At 36.7% G+C, this 17,199-nt stretch overlaps 1 protein-coding gene across 4 annotated transcripts; it reads right to left on the bottom strand.

The window, feature by feature from the left end:
• Positions 1-14,612: 14,612 nt before the first annotated feature.
• LOC107593910 (protein phosphatase 1 regulatory subunit 3D-like) lies at positions 14,613-17,008 on the bottom strand. 4 transcript variants are annotated; one of them, XM_016283807.1, is made up of 2 exons: positions 16,835-17,008; positions 14,613-15,645 (listed from the first exon to the last, which is right to left on the bottom strand). In XM_016283807.1, the coding sequence occupies exon 2, from the start codon at positions 15,614-15,616 to the stop codon at positions 14,711-14,713; it is 906 nt and encodes a 301-aa protein (XP_016139293.1). In that variant the 5' UTR covers positions 15,617-15,645; positions 16,835-17,008; the 3' UTR covers positions 14,613-14,710. The 4 variants fall into 4 exon arrangements, with proteins under 4 accessions (XP_016139293.1, XP_016139301.1, XP_016139311.1 ...); XM_016283815.1 differs by lacking the exon at positions 16,835-17,008 and adding an exon at positions 16,726-16,804; XM_016283825.1 differs by lacking the exon at positions 16,835-17,008 and adding an exon at positions 15,966-15,985.
• Positions 17,009-17,199: the final 191 nt, after the last annotated feature.

Here is a 17,199-nt window from a genome sequence, read left to right as displayed (position 1 = left end):
TCAGGACTGTTATCATTAGTCTGTCTAGACCCTGAAAGTCTCCTGGCTGACTCCTGAGCAGATGACGTCTTCTTTACTGTGAGATGCTCTGGACTAGACATCTTCTTGCCTTTATAATTCCTCTGATCTCGCAGAATCTTTGCAAAGCCTTTATCTGCCTTTTTCTGTACATTCTTCTCATTTTGTTGTTTGGCTGTGTCTACAGAGGTTTTCTCTCTCTTTTCTCCTTGTTCTGTGGCTTGAGCTGGGACATTCGTCTGAAGCGTGGCTGCTCACCCAATTGCTTTTTTCTATTGGGAAAAGACAGAGACATAAAGCTCATCAGGACTGTTATCATTAGTCTGTCTAGACCCTGAAAGTCTTAAAGGATTAGTTCACTTCCAGAATAAAAATTTCTTTCTGTCTTCAGTCGCAAAGAAATTAAGGTTTTTGAGGAAAACTTCCCAGGATTTTTTCTTTCTTTTTTTTTAAGTCAATTATATGGAGAAAAATCCTGGAATGTTTTCCTCAAAAACCTTAATTTCTTTGCGACTGAAGACAGAAAGACATGAACATCTTGGATGACATGGGGGTGAGTAAATTATCAGGACATTTTTATTCTGGAAGTGAACTAATCCTTTAAATAAAGGCATTTACAACTAATGAAGATCCCAGTGATACGACTGTGCTGAAAACCACATGCCTTAGGGGGTGGTGCTTTTTCGCTTTCTGACAGGCCGGACTGGTTGTCTGAGTCAGACGGCTCTCTGTAGGTTCTGGTCAAGGCTGCAGCTCTTTGAGGTCGTCCTGTGGCTTTCTTATTATTGATGCTTGGCTGCCGTTTATCCTCCTGTACGCCCATTTTCTTCTGCCTTTTCAGTTATTGACCCAATCCAAGAGAAAAGTGAATCATTACCATCAATATTAGTGCCGAAAATACAATACTACTAATTCAAAAAAGTGTAATACACTTAAGTACGGATGCATATAAATTAAAATTGGGTTGCTCTTTTAAAAAAAGTGTTCAATTTACTATGCACACCCACTCTGATATTATATTATAAAAGTGAATGTAGAAATAAAAAAAATGTAGAATATGGCCCCTTTAAGGCATCCTCTGTGACAATTATAGAGCATTTGTCCTTACCCGCTTTGGCTTGATTTGTTCTTTCACTGGCTTTGGTGAAGTCAAAGGTGTATATGGCGACTTAACTGAAAAAAAAAAAAAGTGTAAGAGATTTACTGGTACAAGAGGATATGAAAGCGGGAGAGAAAATAGTTATCAATAAACTGTGTGTAGTCCTTAAATAGATGGCACTCATCATCACTGTGGAGTTAACCTCTGCAGATGACAAATAAGAGACATCTCTAAAATACAGAGACTGGTGTAGCATACATGCAGCGTCAGCTGGCGGAAAGATGGGTTTTACCGGCTGCCTGCTGTAGTCTGCCACTTTGGGCTTGGGTTTCCTGTTGGCTGAGTTTAACCAGCTAATCTCCGTCATGTTGTCTGTGTCCATATCACTGAACAGGTTTTTGTTCACATTTGCCTTGGCAGCCTAGGTTGTAACACAAACACTATTTTGTGATAGGCATATGTTAAATCAACAAACGCATAAGTGTCCATCCTCAAATAATTAAAAAAACTGTGAAACCTTTGGAAGCTGAGGTCTCCTAGCAGACTTGGAGAGAGTCTGAGGATTACTTGGTGCACCAAAAGGGAAAAAGCAATGTGAATATGCAATAAAATACATAATATAGTCACATACATAATATAATGCAGTCACATGTTCTCAAATAAGCAGGATTTCTTTGGAGAGATTTTAACTGTCAGAATGATTGAACTGAACTCTGTTTTTAGGTTCACTTGTTAAACACTAGAGGGGGATGTTTTTAGAAATGAACAGAATTACCTGCTTTCCACTCTGGATGTATCAGAGGATTTCTTTCGCTGAAAAGGACAAAATTAAGAATGAATGAAAATGATCATATTTTTAATATTTAAAATATGATATTTAGTTTGCATTCAGAGCTATTAGTGTCCTTACCACACTAATTTTTGGCGTGTCTTCTGTAAAAGCATAAATATCCCTGAGACAGAACACAGTAAATTCAGTGATTTATAAAAGCTATTTTCAAACTAAATATCCCTAGTTATTCAGGGAGTGAAGGGAGTTAAATTAAATACTCACGCTGCTGGAACTCCTTCTTGGATCTATCATGTGCTTTGTGCAAGCTTGAACTCTTGACACCAGTTTTCTCCTGTAACACAATGCGCAGGAAAAAAAAAACATGAGTTAACACCATTTTTAACTAGATGTATTGATTTGACATTGCAAATGCTTCTTTCTTTCTAAATGACTTACAGTGGAGGATGGACAGCAGCTCTTATTGAGCAGGTTTCTGAAAGTGAAGGTAACATTGTGATTGCATGTGCGGACAGAGGAAAAGGTGGGGCATGAATGAAAGGTCAGTTTGTGTCACCTGTTTGTAGATGCGATATTTAACTGGGCCCCAGGTTCATGGGATGATGCTTTGGCAGGTCTCTTATAATGACTGGATATAATTTTCACCATACCATCTGCAGCATGTGCCATCTTCAGAACATTAACAACAAACGCAGTTCAATATAATAAACCTTGCTTTGTTTTCTTTTATTTACAGACTATTAATCAACAGCATATTAGATATAGAACAGAAAATCATAGGGAGAAAGTAATGGGACTGGGACACACCTTGTGAGAAAGAAGTACTATTTAGCATACTTTTAAAAAACAGTGATTATTACTGAAATAATACACTTTAAAAGAACATACTAAGAATATATATTTTAAAATAATAAAAAAAAGTGTGAATTGAATGTAATGTTTTCTGACACTTAATTGTGTTATTTCTAATTAAATAAAACTTTGTTGAACTTTAGAGTGCTTTTTTGACCTACTTTTTTAAAGTACTTCTTAATAAGTAATTCCATAATTACTTCTATTGTCTTTCAAATATGGTTCAAATATAACGTCGAATGAACTGACAAGCATTTAAACTAAAATATACTTAAATGTAATTTCTATTGAAACTTGCATGCCATGTATTTTAATATGTTTGTGATTATACATTTGTAACAATGAAGCAATTTAGTTAATTTAAAATATAATAATTTTAAATGTACTATCAAATAACACTACAGTTAAAATTATAATCAAGTCTTTACATGTAATTTAGTATGTTAGTCAAAATAAGTGCACTTCTTTACAGCAGAAGATTATTGAAACAATTACTTAAAATGCAAAACTTTCAATTTGATATTTTTTGTAAAGTTTATTAAGAGACCTAGTCATGAGTGTACTCTATTTAAATACACTCAAGATGCTATTTGTTTAATTAACATTACATTATAAACAAGTCGTTTTTCAAATATATACTTTTAAGATCTGAAGTACATTACAAGTGCAATTAAGCACACTTCTTTTTCACAAGGCATGACAGGTCTGATTCAAACCTTAGCAAACACTAATATTTGCTCTTTATAACATAAAGACATCTATTCCAACTAAAAGAGTCTCACATTCTCATGGTCAGATGTGTCACCCTGAACTTCACTACTCTTCCTTCTCTGTTGTGCAGGTCTAGCAGGCATGGACTGATTTCTCCATATTTTGTTTCTCTTGACCTGCAGTCCTGGGCTCCAGTGAGGAGCCTCTCTGGGCTGCATGGCCATCTGTACCCTGCTGCTCCCTCACCACCTCCTCCAATCTCTGAGTGAGCTGGGTGTGCAGCTGCTTCTGGTTCAGGGCTCTGGATGCACACTGTGCCGGGGACAGACGCTGAGCAGGGGGATGAGAACTACCATCTGGAGATGATTACACAGAATGCAAGGTTACACAAAGCCACCTGATTCATATAGTGACAACATATCAGGAACAGTGTTTCCTATACAATTCTGGTTTTGAAGCAGGGAAATTCAGGTTAAATTCATTAAACAATCTCACAGATTTGGTGAGTAAGTAATTAGATTGATTCAGCTTTTAACAGATTCAGGATAAAAAGAACTGGCTCATTCTTTCATGAGCTGGATTACACTTGCCTCCCTGAATAGTAGTGCTAGAAAGTGATGGAGGAGTAATAATGAGAGTAAATTATTATATTTTATTCTGTGAGAATGAGACTGCACAGTCATAAGAGACATGAAACTAGCACAGATATGTAGGACATTGGTTCAAACAGTCAATTAATTATAGTATAGAGGTCATAATAATACAAAAATCTACAGAATGCAGTGATTGACCAATCACAATTAAGTATTCAAGAGTCATGTATTGTAGTTTAATATCTCTGCCGATAACTCACCTGATATAGTGCAGTTTTTAGAGCAATCTTTTTGCCAAGCCAGCAGTGATCCAGATACAGAGATTCTCCTTTTACTAGAGTTCAAGCTCCAGGGAGCTGGTGAACTGATCAGACACATGTAAAACATAGACAAACAAGCATACATTATGTTGTGAGCACTGAGCAGACAGAATCCTCTCTACAATGGACGTAATGTTAAATAGTTGAGAAACTGTAACCGAAATGTCACAGAAATACACTCATTATGAGCTTTCCTTTGTCACAGGTTGGGAGTCTGGGACAATGTTATTATCTTTTACACAAAGAAATAAAATAAAGTTAAAAGCATTCAAATATGTTCACATCAGCAGTGACATTTCCTTAGTATGCATCATATAATACCAAAAGTTTCCTCTTCATGTTCTTTGTCAGTTTGCACTATCTGTACTACATTGTCTACAGGAATATGCTGCAGAAAAAAAAAGATTTATAGGGTTAGATGCCAAAAAGAGAAAAAGTAGGTACCAAAAACAGAAAACATGACATGAGCAATCTAATGAAATGTAAAAGTACATTATATACAGTATATATTCTCTTGCGCTCTCTCCTTCTCTCTCTCTATATATCTATCTATCTATATATATATATATATATATATATACATGTGTGTTTAAATAAATTCAGAGAACCTTGTGGTACATCTTTTGTTTAGCCTTTAAGCTCTGGATTTTCTGTCGGTCCTCATTATGAGCAGCAGGGGTCGACTGACAAAGACACAAACAGGTTTCACTGAGATTACATGCGTTAAGCTGTTTATGACTTTATGATTACTCAGTAATGACTAATCAGTATATTGCTTCATTAGTGTAACAGTGTTTCATAAACTCTATTTTCCATTTGTTAGGCTACATCAGTAAAATCTTGAATTTGAAGTAGTGATGCTCCGATCCGCCTTTTTCGCCTCCGATGCCGATTCTGATACCTGGGGTTCAGTATTGGTCGATATCGATAACAATCTGACACCAGTGCAGTTATTTTTTTCTTTTAAATCGATGTAGAATTTCTGTAACCGTTTGTGGAACTGATGATCACTCTTTCACAATGTACTAAATACAGCTAGGGCTGCACGATTAATCTAATGCGACTGTTCTGCGCATCTTGTCAGTAAAGCCGGTTCTGTAATCAGTAGTAAATCTCCAGCACGTGCTTTCAGATGGAGCAGTGTTTACTACACAGAGCTGTAGTTCACCGACAAGCTACGCAAAATCGCGTTCATAATCGCAGACGATTTAATCGTGTGATTATGAAATCGAACAAATCATTCTGCGATTATGAAAGTTGTTTGCGTAGCTTCGCATTGAACTACGGTGTAGTAAATGCTGCGCCATCTGAAAGTATGTGAAAATACCACATTTAATAACATGTTTTTACTCAAAACTCACTTCATAACGTCAGTCGAGTGTTTGAAATAAATCCTTCTGTGATATGATGTGGTTTCTTACACAGAATAAGGCAGACAACACATTTCATTGTATTCTAAGCAGTGATAAAGGCTATGTCAATTAGCATTGCATTATTATATACTTTATTATAATAAACTTTTTAAGATGCGTTCAGATAAAACCATATATTGTCGTAGTCGTGTGTTTATTAGTCACATTGAGTTAAATCTTCTGTTTACTCAGCAACTGCTATAGGGATTGCCTGGATTTCTTCTGCGGGATGCATTTGGAGACCCCTAGAGGACGCAGTTCGAAGTTCCCATGAAAGGGAACCGTGCTTCACTGAAAGATCGCAGCTTCTGCCTAATCGCGATTTATCACCTTTGCGATTTAATTTTGATTAATCATGCAGCCCGAATACAGATTACTTCATTATAAAGAAAAATAAATAAAACAAATATGAAACAATTTATGTATATTCATAATCTGACAAAAATATATTATAAACTAGGTTAGTGGATAATTCAGCAGCAAAAGTTGCTGAAAAATCAGCACACAATAATTTTATAAATCCAAACATTTAGTGAAAAAACATTATTTAGTGGGGAACAAATAAAAGTGTAGCACTAAATCTGTTAAAATGTTACACATTGCTATTTGTATTGTTATAAAATCTATTTCTTTTAAATGTATAGATAATTTTTTAATGAGGCAACAACAGATAGGACAAAACAAATGCAGTGCGGCACAAAGCGCTTACAGTATGCACATCCGGTGCCAGAATGATGCGCTTGAAGCACAATGGAGTCACAACAGCTGTGTGCATTAAAAACAATTTATAGTCTTTTCTACTCCCGTGTTTTATTTCAACAGACACCCTGCAACATGATTTAGAAACAGCAATAAACTCCAGCAAGATAAAGTCATTTTATGCAAAATCATACACATTTATCTACAAATCAAGTATAATAATGGGAACACTGAATGAACTTGGGAGAGTTTTATCGAGCTGACTGTTGTAACCGAACACGACCAGAATGATGACCAGATGCTGAATGGAGAACGGCTCACAGCCACAGCAGAGAAAAGGGTTTACGTGAACTTTAATTTAAGGACTTAAATATTCATATGCACAATATCGAATTTGAATCCGCCCTGTCTGACCGATACCCAATATGGCAAAGAATGGCAGCATCGGAGCCGATACCCAATATGTGTATTGGATCGGCACATCAGGGCTCGACAGTGCCCAAAATTTGAAGTCCAAAAAATTGCACCCATCCATTATAAAAGAAGTCCACATGCCTCCGGGAGGTTAATAAAGGCCTTCTGAAACGAAGCGATGCATTTGTGTAAGAAAATATCCATATTTAAAACTTTATAAACCTTAATCTCTAGCTTCCGCTAACTGTCGTACGCACGTTCACGAGAGAGTGGCGTCCAGCGGATGATGTAGGACGTAGGCGTAGCATAAGGCTTGTTCGAGACGCGTCGGCGCTGTGCAGACCGATCAGCGTATGATATCAAAGTACCACAAGTGTGATCGGAGACGACTCTTAAAGCCTAACCCTTTTTTACACAGCCATTGAGTGGTTTTTAATCAAAATATGTTACATACATTTCATGAAGACCCTAATAAATCATGTCAACTTGTGGAAAATGTTAATCCGATAAGCCCTTTAAAAACCTTGTGTACTTTGTGTATTCTGATAAATTAAAGGGGTCATATGATGCATAACATATGAGTTGTGATTGATGATAAGCTGAATTTCTCAGACCACATTGCTAAAACTGCCCGGTCCTGCAGTTTTGCTTTATACAACATTAGGAAGATCCGGTCCTTTCTTTCAGAACACGCAACACAACTCTTTGTTCAAGCTCTTGTTCTATCCAGGCTGGACTATTGCAATGCTCTCTTGGCAGGTCTTCCAGCCACTTCTATCAAACCTCTACAATTAATCCAAAATGTCGCTGCAAGATTAATCTTTAACGAGCCGAAAAGAACGCATGTCACACCTCTGTTCATCAATTTGCACTGGCTACCAGTAGCTGCTCGCATAAAATTCAAGGCATTAATGTTTGCCTACAAAACCACCACTGGCTCTGCACCCATTAACCTAAATTCATTACTTCAGAGTTATGTGCCCTCTAGAACCTTGCATTCTGCAAGTGAACAGCGTATTATTGTGCCATCTCAAAGAGGCTCAAAACCACTTTCAGACTTTTTCATTAACTGTTTCCTCCTGGTGGAATGACCTGCTCAACTCAATCCGAGCAGCTGAGTCCTTAGCCATTTTCAAGAAAACACATCTGTTCCACCTTTATTTGACCCTCTAACTCTAACACGTTCTGTTCTATTTTAATTCTACTTTATCTATATTTATTTTTTATTTAATATTTTCATCAGGCAGCTGGTGGTAACAGAGAAAAAGCCTAGTTTAAAAAAAAAATCAGACAAGCAGGTGTGTTTCACAAATGGCTTGAGAGGGAACAATATTCAGCTTTGAATGACATCAGGTCTGTGGTCAATTCAAAGCTATCACAAAATATCATTATGCTCGATAAAAGCTCTACAGGCGTCCTGAAATGAACAATTACAATGTTTATGTTGTGAGCATCCTCTCTTACCTGTTGGGACACATTGTTTATATCTGGTGTTGGATGTGTGGGAGGCTGGCAGGGAATGCCATGCCTGACTGATGATGACCCTCTTCCCTTTACATGCAGAGAGGGGGACACTTGACTTTCAGGAACAAAAACCTGTTAGTTTAACACAGACAGTTAAACCCTTGTGACAAAAACCCACACCCTATGAGAGAAAGCCACCCTGTAATATCACAATTCAACTTAGGAAGAAGTGTTAAGTTTAAAGTTATCCTTTGAGCCTGACTCACCTGCGAACTTTCCTGTGAACTAAGGTTGACATGAACAGGTATTTTCACAATAGAGGTCTTCCTAACAGACATCTGAAATCCAGCAAGAGGGATTAAAAATATGACTGGTGATTTGCTGCAAACAACAAGTGATTACACATTTAATATAAGCGTTTCATTCCTATTAGCTGATTTTAGGGCTGCCACTAATGACTTTTTTTATTTTATTTATCGATTAATCTAAACGATTAATTTCCCACAAAAAAATCTACAGTTTTACTTAAGAATATTTTATTAAACTATATTTCATTAAACCAAATTAAATCCAAAAGTAAAAAAGTAAAGTGAAACACAAGCAAGTGTCCATCTCATAGTCCAAATCACTGAAATCAAAGTTCAGTATTATAGTGTAAGAATGACAACATACCCACGTGTTCTAATCTACTACTAATAAAATTATAATCAAAAAACACTTTTTAAAGGAGTATTTACCAAAAATATTATTTACCAGAATTTATTTAGGAGAAAAATTTAAATGTGCAGTATTTCTGTGGAACCATTCAAATGGAATCCAGAAAATAATGGAAAACAGAATTTGGTAAAGATAAAACTGTAACAAAGGTCATTGTAAACCAGGAGTCAGCTAGTTGATTCCTCTGAGCTGGTGAAGCCATTCTGCAGAGGGCCTCCATTAAAGACACCTGCAAATCATAATCTGAACCACAACAGATATGCAGCTACAATCAGTCACAATATGAGTACAGTCTAGAAATGAGTTTTGTAATGATCATAGCATTTACAATTCTTTTTAAATATGTGTTTCAGTATAATTCTATGATCACACTTTCTAAACTAAGTATACTCATTACAATGGATTTTTACAAAACACAAGTCCCAAAAGATGAGGCCTCAGCTGCCTTTAAAGTTTCTAAGTGTCAGTAAGGTTATCCATATTTCTCAGAACTGAATTAAATTAACAAAAAAAAAGAAAGAGAAGAAACAAAACGATGTGATTTAGATTTGTTTATGCGATGTATTAATCAAATTCCATATATTAACCAAATTATGCTGTTAGCGGATTTGTAGTTAATAACGCTCTAAACTAACAGTTACAGCAAAATTACTGTAGCACGAAACAGCAAAATAATAGACATAACCATACAAATTCATGCTGAAGGCGATCATATTTTAATTATTAGATTAAACCGTAGCTATGGCTGTCGCCAAGTGTTCAGATCTTCCCTCAGATTATGACTCTGACGCTTCACTGGCCTTCAGGAGCAACTTTTACATACTTTTTATTACTAACTAATAATGTGAAGCTAACGTAGATCGTTAAGATACAACTACCGAGACGGAAATGGTCAACTTCCACTCAAAATAAGTTAGTTTGCTAAAGAGCGATGTACTTCGTCTTTGACGGTTGCTCTGTAACGTTTGATAACGCGGGAAAAAAGATGACGTGTGCGCGCAGGCGCAAAAATGGACACAACATCTGACTACAAGACGCTCTTTTAATGTAATAGTTTTTTGTAATTTTATTTTTATTAATAATATTTATTATTATTACTCTCTCTCTCTCTCCTAAATGTTAATTGCTATGTATTGTTTGGCCATCCTTGAACTAGGGTTGTCCTGTATTTGAAGGTAAAATTATGCGTCCGTATCAAATCAATACGGGACGCAATTTGTCCCGTGTTTTACAAAGGCCAAGGATTTTGCAGAGTGGATAATACTAATAGCCATTATAATGAAATACATTTCATAAGAAGGTTTGAGAAGCTCATTTGCGAGTGGTTGTATTTTGGCCTTTGTTTCCATAGCGACGGAGTCTCCAGAACGCAAGGGATAGTTCACCCAAAAATGAAAATGTGATGTTTATCTGCTTACCCCCAGGGCATCCAAGATGTAGGTGACTCCCAACTGAGATTGTAGATAGAGTGTCAATGGTCCATTTGAGAGATACTCTCTCTCTCTCTCCTAAATGTTAATTGCTATGTATTGTTTGGCCATCCTTGAACTAGGGTTGTCCTGTATTTGAAGGTAAAATTATGCGTCCGTATCAAATCAATACGGGACGCAATTTGTCCCGTGTTTTACAAAGGCCAAGGATTTTGCAGGGTGGATAATACTAATAGCCATTATAATGAAATACATTTCATAAGAAGGTTTAGAGAAGCTCATTTGCGAGATGCATCCAAGATGTAGGTGACTCCCAACTGAGATTGTAGATAGAGTGTCAATGGTCCGAAGAAGAAGACAAGAACGCTGGCTCATAGAGGGTCAATGGACCATTTGAGAGATAGGTGGCGGTAATGCACTTATAAGTCTGCGATCAAAAAGAAGCAAGAAGAAGAAGACGCGTCATGCGCCGCCGAAGAAGAAGACAAGAACGCTGGCTCAGAACGCGCTCAGGACAGTTCGGACATTGCAGTAAATCAGAGGTATAAAACGATATAAATACTGTTCAGTTTCTTGCACAGACCGATCGTTTCGTTTCTTTACACATCAATGTATCGTCACGAGCCGCAGGGTTTAATTTGGTTTTGTGTATGTTTTTTTGACTCTCAAAGTCGCGATATCTATTCACCTCCATTATATGACTGACAGACTGCAACAGTTTGAGTTAAATATCTCTGTTTGTGTTCTACTGAAGAAACAAAGTCACTGGATGCCCTGGGGGTAAGCAGATAAACATCAAATTTTCATTTTTGGGTGAACTATCCCTTTAAGGCTCTTTCACAGGAACCCGTCTATGCACTGAACATAGCATGCGCGGCTCACGTCCTCCCGGTCCGCCCTTTGAACACAAGAAGACTCTCTATGTAGGGCTGAATGGGAAAGTTATCAATGTGTCTGTCCAGAAACTAATGATGAACGCGCAGTTTGCAGAGAAGCATTTCAGTTGCTCACTGTGGACTGACTTAAAGGGATAGTTCACCCCAAAAAAAAAATTGTCATCGTTTACACACCCACAAGTCGTTTCAAACCTACAATAATTTCTTTCTTCTGTTGAACATAAAAGAAGATACTTTGAAGAATGTGGGTAACCAAACAGTTTCTGGTCCCCAATGACTGAGTATATTTTTTCCCTACTATGCAAGTTACTGGGGACCAGCAGCTGTTTAGTTTCCCACATTCTTCAAAGTATCTTCTTTTGTGTTCAACAGAAGAAAGAACTTTATGCAGGTTTAGAACAACCACCTGAGGAAAGAATTTTCATTTTTGGGTGAACCTTACCTTTATCAAAAGCAAAAAAGGCCTCTAACACTAGCTTGCTCTATTCTTTTTCTATTCAATCTGTTTTTCTTTTTATTTATTATATAATTTAAAAACAAACCTTGTTACATGTACTGCGTTAAGCTAACTGAAACTTGTTATAGCACTTGCGTATCATTGCTCTTTTGTTGATTTTGATTGCTTCCATTGTCCTCATTTGTAAGTCGCTTTGGATAAAAGCGTCTACTAAATGTAAATGTAAAGTGACAGACACATTCATGCTTCTAAAGGTATCGGCCTATTGTTTTATTAAAATTTGGATAGTCTGTTTATATAATATTCCAGATACATTATCAGGACATTATCAGAGCTTGGTAGACATTATTCTTATATTATTATACATTATTAGAAAGATGGATTAATAGATTATAATTCATGTCAGGCCCTATTTATTAATTAATCTTTTATATTATTCATAAATATATACATAATAAATCATCATATTTGTCATATACAATTTGGCATTTAAAAAGTGCTAAATTATTTAGATAAAAATAGAGCAAATAATTACATAATAATGTAGTCCTAATTTAAGCAAATGAATAAAAAAAAAAAGAAATTCATCCCATCCAGGTAACAGCTGCAGATATGTCAAAAAAAGACTAATAATAAATAATAATTATAAATAAAATCAAAAATAACTATATAAATGTGTTCCGTTGCAAGCTTACGTTTTCTCATGGTTTATTGTTGAGCTGTTATTTGTGTCCTTGTTTCATTTTTCTTTTGGGGGGATGGGTGTCCCTTATTTTGCCTCGCTGAAGGTCACAACCCTACCTTGAACCCCTGGCTGGCTCTCTTCCTCGTCATATGTTTTTTCCACTTTTGTATTCCCTAAGCAATAAAATAAAAATTTATAAAAAAAACTTTGAATCAAGATCTCTTCAGTGAATCGATTGAACTGCTTCTCGATTCAAAACTACTGAGTCTACTACAGACTAAATACTATACTAAAAAATAAAAATAATAATAATAAATAAAAAACATTTCTTCAATACCAGAAAGGCTGAAATCTTACAAATAAAACGTACTGGAAATATTTCAATGATTTATGAATTCCAGCTTTATGAAAATTAACCATGGTTTTACTACTAATAAAGACAAAAGACATGATTATTGTAGTTAAACCATGGTAACCACAAATTAAGCATGGGTTTGCTATGCTAACCATAGTTTAAACTATGGTATTTGTAGTAAAACTGTGGTTATACAAATCAATCTGCCAAAAAACATGGTCAATACACTTTTACTATAATAAAACTATGGTTATTTTCGTAAGGGTACACATATGAAATAGCATTAGTTTTAATTAACAGAATTTTATTAAAACATGCAAGACATGACTTTTAGCATCATTTATTGTAAATGTAAATGGCTTTGTTGTTATAACCTGAATCATGGCACAGACAAACTGAAGCTACAATAAAAACACTTAAGAAAAGTGCTGATGACATATTTTGTAGTTCAAGCCAGTAGTTTGCATCAGTTCCGGTTCATTTGACAAAACAACTTCCAACAACTCTTTCAGTCTTTATTTAAAAAACATTTTCTATTAAAGTTTGCATTTCTAAAAACCAACTGACTTCAGACAATGGAATCGGAAGTGCTAAAATTATAATTCATCTGAGTTTTGGCCTACAGAAAGCTGTCACCCCTGCAATACTTCACATACAGCAATTTGTGTCTACATATGGCTTTATTGGAAGGTTTTATGTGAAGGACAATGCGATGCAATAAAGAATGGCTGAATTTTTTTTTATCAGTTCTTCAACGCAAGTGGGATTACCCATCCTTATTTATTCTATCAACATCTGTGTTTACAATATCCACAAGTATTATGAAAATGTACCATATAGTGACAATAGGTAAGTGCAAACCTGAAAGGTAAAAAATACAGTAAAGGCACTTTTTAAATCTACATTACATTATCAAATCAACATACAGTAATACTCTCAGTGCTACAGTCCAGTTAAACAGTCGTCACTTACAGTTAAAAATCTCATATTTCATACAGCTTCAAGTTATTATTTACAAATGAAATATCAAGACTTTCAGAAGGTCAGCGGTGCTTTTCTGCAAAGGGGACAGGACGACTGCACCGTATTGAGGGGAGGATGGATGGGGCCATGTATTGTGAGATTTTGGGCAACAACCTCCTTCCCTCAGTAAGAGCATTGAAGATGGGTCGTGGCTGGGTCTTCCAGCAGGGCAATGACCCCAAACACACAGCCAGGGCAACTAAGGAGCGGCTCCATAAGAAGCATTTCAAGGTTCTGGAGTGGCCTAGCCAGTCTCCAGACCTGAACCCAATAGAAAATCTATGGATGGAGCTGAAACTCCATGTTGCCCAGCGACAGTCCCAAAACCTGAAAGATCTGGAGAACACCTGTATGGAGGAGTGGGCCAAAATCCCTGCTGCAGTGTGTGCAAACCTGGTCAAGAACTACAGGAAGCGTCTGACCTCTGTAATTGTAAACAAAGGTTTCTGTACCAAATATTAAGTTCTATTTTTCTATTGTATCAAATAATTATTTCCTGCAATAAAATGGAAATTAATTACTAAAAAAATCATACAATGTTATTTTCTGGATTTTTTTTTTTTGATTCGGTCTCTCACAGTTGAGGTGTACCTACGATGAAAATTACAGATCTCTCCATTCTTTGTAAGTGGGAAAACTTGAAAAATCGGCAGTGTATCAAATACTTATTTGCCCCACTGTATATCACATAGTGAAAATGCTGGTGGTTGCAAGCAAAATATAAAAGTGAAACAGTGCTCTAAAAAAAGTTTCATCTAACTCTCAGTGTCTGTCTTCAGATAAAGTGTATCACGCTGTCTTCACATTCCTTCGGCACAGGCAGGTTATAACTCTGACAGGTTAATTTGTAATTCTGCCCACCATTGTTATCCCAAAACTGCATGCCCATTACTTTATAACAAATGGCAAACTCCAGCACTGCTCCAGGGTGAAGGATATATGGAGGAACGGGTAGATGAAATCGAAAAGTGTCACAGCAAGGCCCATTTGAAATGGATTTGCTTGCAACCCAGTAAGCCTTGGTTTCTGAGCAACTCTTCCAGTTTGTAAAAGAGTAGCGAACACTCACTTCCTTCTCAAACGCCAAGTTTACAACTTGAACTATCCCTATAATGCCAGGCTCATAGCACAAAACCCGCTCTAGACATACTTGTTGGCAACGCAGACGCTCTGTGAAGTTTGAACAGTCACCTGGCTGGACTGAGAACATCGGTTTCAAATATGGTAGGGAAATCTCCATCCCCTTACTTGAGGCTAACTCTGCGCTCGTTAACAGTCGAAAGAGAACATGCTCTGGGACAAAAGGGTCCTCCCCGCTTTTAAAAACCTTGACACTTTCTAGGTCCAAGCCTAAAGAGTCCACAAACCGGACGCTGGCTCGGTGACTAAGCCTCCTTCTCTCCGACGGAGATGGAAGGGACTGCGTCCGCCTCTGGATGATGGATTTGGTTGGTGGTTCACATGACAGGCTGCGGCCTGCTGTTGGCCTTGGGGTAGTCTTCGGGCTCGGTGGACGAATTTTAACTGGCCTCTTTCCGCTGTCTGTTTTTGAGTGGGACATGTCCTGCAAAATCGGTGTGGAACTTTCTTTTGGGCCATCTGATACTGTGGTAAAAAATAGGTCAGCGTTCATCTCTTCGAGGGGTGTGTCTTTATGGCAACATCCCAAAGACCAGGCCATGTTTAATGGAAAGAGGTACCATGCGAGACCTGAAAAAGAGAAACATTCTAAGTGATGCATATTTGTAAATATTTTAGAGTATTAAATGTTCTAGTAAGCAATAGCAGGTAATACTCTGCAGCTGTGGAAACATGGCAGGCTCAATGACTATTTCAATCTCAGCTGGATAACTGAAGGGTTGCCGACTCTCACGCATTTGGCATGAGACACGCGCTTCCAGGCTCTGTCTCACGCTCTCAATCTGCCCATGTAAATCTCACGCCAAATTGGCAACCCTGCTTGCTACATGAAACAAAGTCTCAGCTTTCTAATGTTGTAAGCTTTAATACTAAATTCTAACAATAAATACCGTTTTGGCGCACTTAACCTTCAGACATTGCTTACTGCTTACAGTAGTGAGCATTGCATACAGCTTAACTATTTTTCAGTTAAATAAGTGTTGTATATTTTAGTTCAATAATATTTATTTCTTATTTTGAGGAGATATTTTGGTAATACATACTATTTGTGCAAAAATTATGGTCCATTAATGACTTAAAATATTGTTTACTAATATTTCTATTACTTATATAGCAATTAGAGTAGTATTTAAGGATAAAATAGAGAAAAGGGTTTTAAATTCCAATGCAAAGAGGCAAATTAGAGTCATTTTGTGGTCAGAAAAAAATACTTTTTATTTGTAATGCCATGGTTTACCCACTAGGTACCTGTATGGCTCTTTACTAAATATATCTAGAATATTGCAGGTCATACCTGCTTTTTTTTTTTTTTTTTAAGTTTTTCGTTTGAATAAATATTTAGACATGATTAAACACTAGATTTTTAAATGAGAAATTCAAAAAGTTAACAACTTAGGCCTACCCTACATCCTTTTTTTAAATGATACTCGCATAATTACACACAATGAATGCAAGCAAATACTGAATTTAAAACAAGCTTAAAATGGTGTTAAAAAGGCATTCAACAAAATATTTTTATCCCCTTATTTTTTACACTATATACACATGAATTGATATTGAATCGAGATCGACCCCAAAAAAAAAATCTCACTTCAAGCTGAACTTAAAAGTTGGCAACCCAACACTTCAATGCAAAGTAATGCAACTTACATTTCGTGTTTTTCTAAATGCACACTGTTAGTGCAAACGTCTAGTAGTCAATGACTTCGCCTTTATACAAAAGTAAAAGGAAGTTCAAGTTCGCATTTTATTGCCTCACCAGGAAAATCCGGCGTGTTTCGGTTTACGACGATCCTCCGTTACTATTTTTATAAACCATGCATTTCATAATGAGGAGGAGCACGACCAAAACTGTGCAAAAGTGAAGTATAGTACGTGACACAACACACATACGACGCATTTCAAGCAAACTGCGCAGGGCTGCCAGGAGCGTGATGTCAGACAGAGGGGGCGTGGCTACCGAGTCAGCTGTGCTCGGGAAATGCTGTTGAGTTGTGAGGTTGCCATGTCCTCCTATTATAAGTGCTTCGGGGCTGCTGAATCGCTTACAGACAGTCGCAGGCTGTAGTTTTTGGATTTATTTGCTTCTCGATTCAAAAATCACCGAGTGTATATATATATATA

This window comes from Sinocyclocheilus grahami, unplaced genomic scaffold, assembly GCF_001515645.1.
Source record: "Sinocyclocheilus grahami isolate Dianchi unplaced genomic scaffold, SAMN03320097.WGS_v1.1 scaffold10.1, whole genome shotgun sequence".
NCBI classification, from domain to species: Eukaryota; Metazoa; Chordata; class Actinopteri; order Cypriniformes; family Cyprinidae; genus Sinocyclocheilus; species Sinocyclocheilus grahami.
Note: the sequence above shows the minus strand (reverse complement) of the source record. Positions and strands in the feature narration are given on the sequence as shown.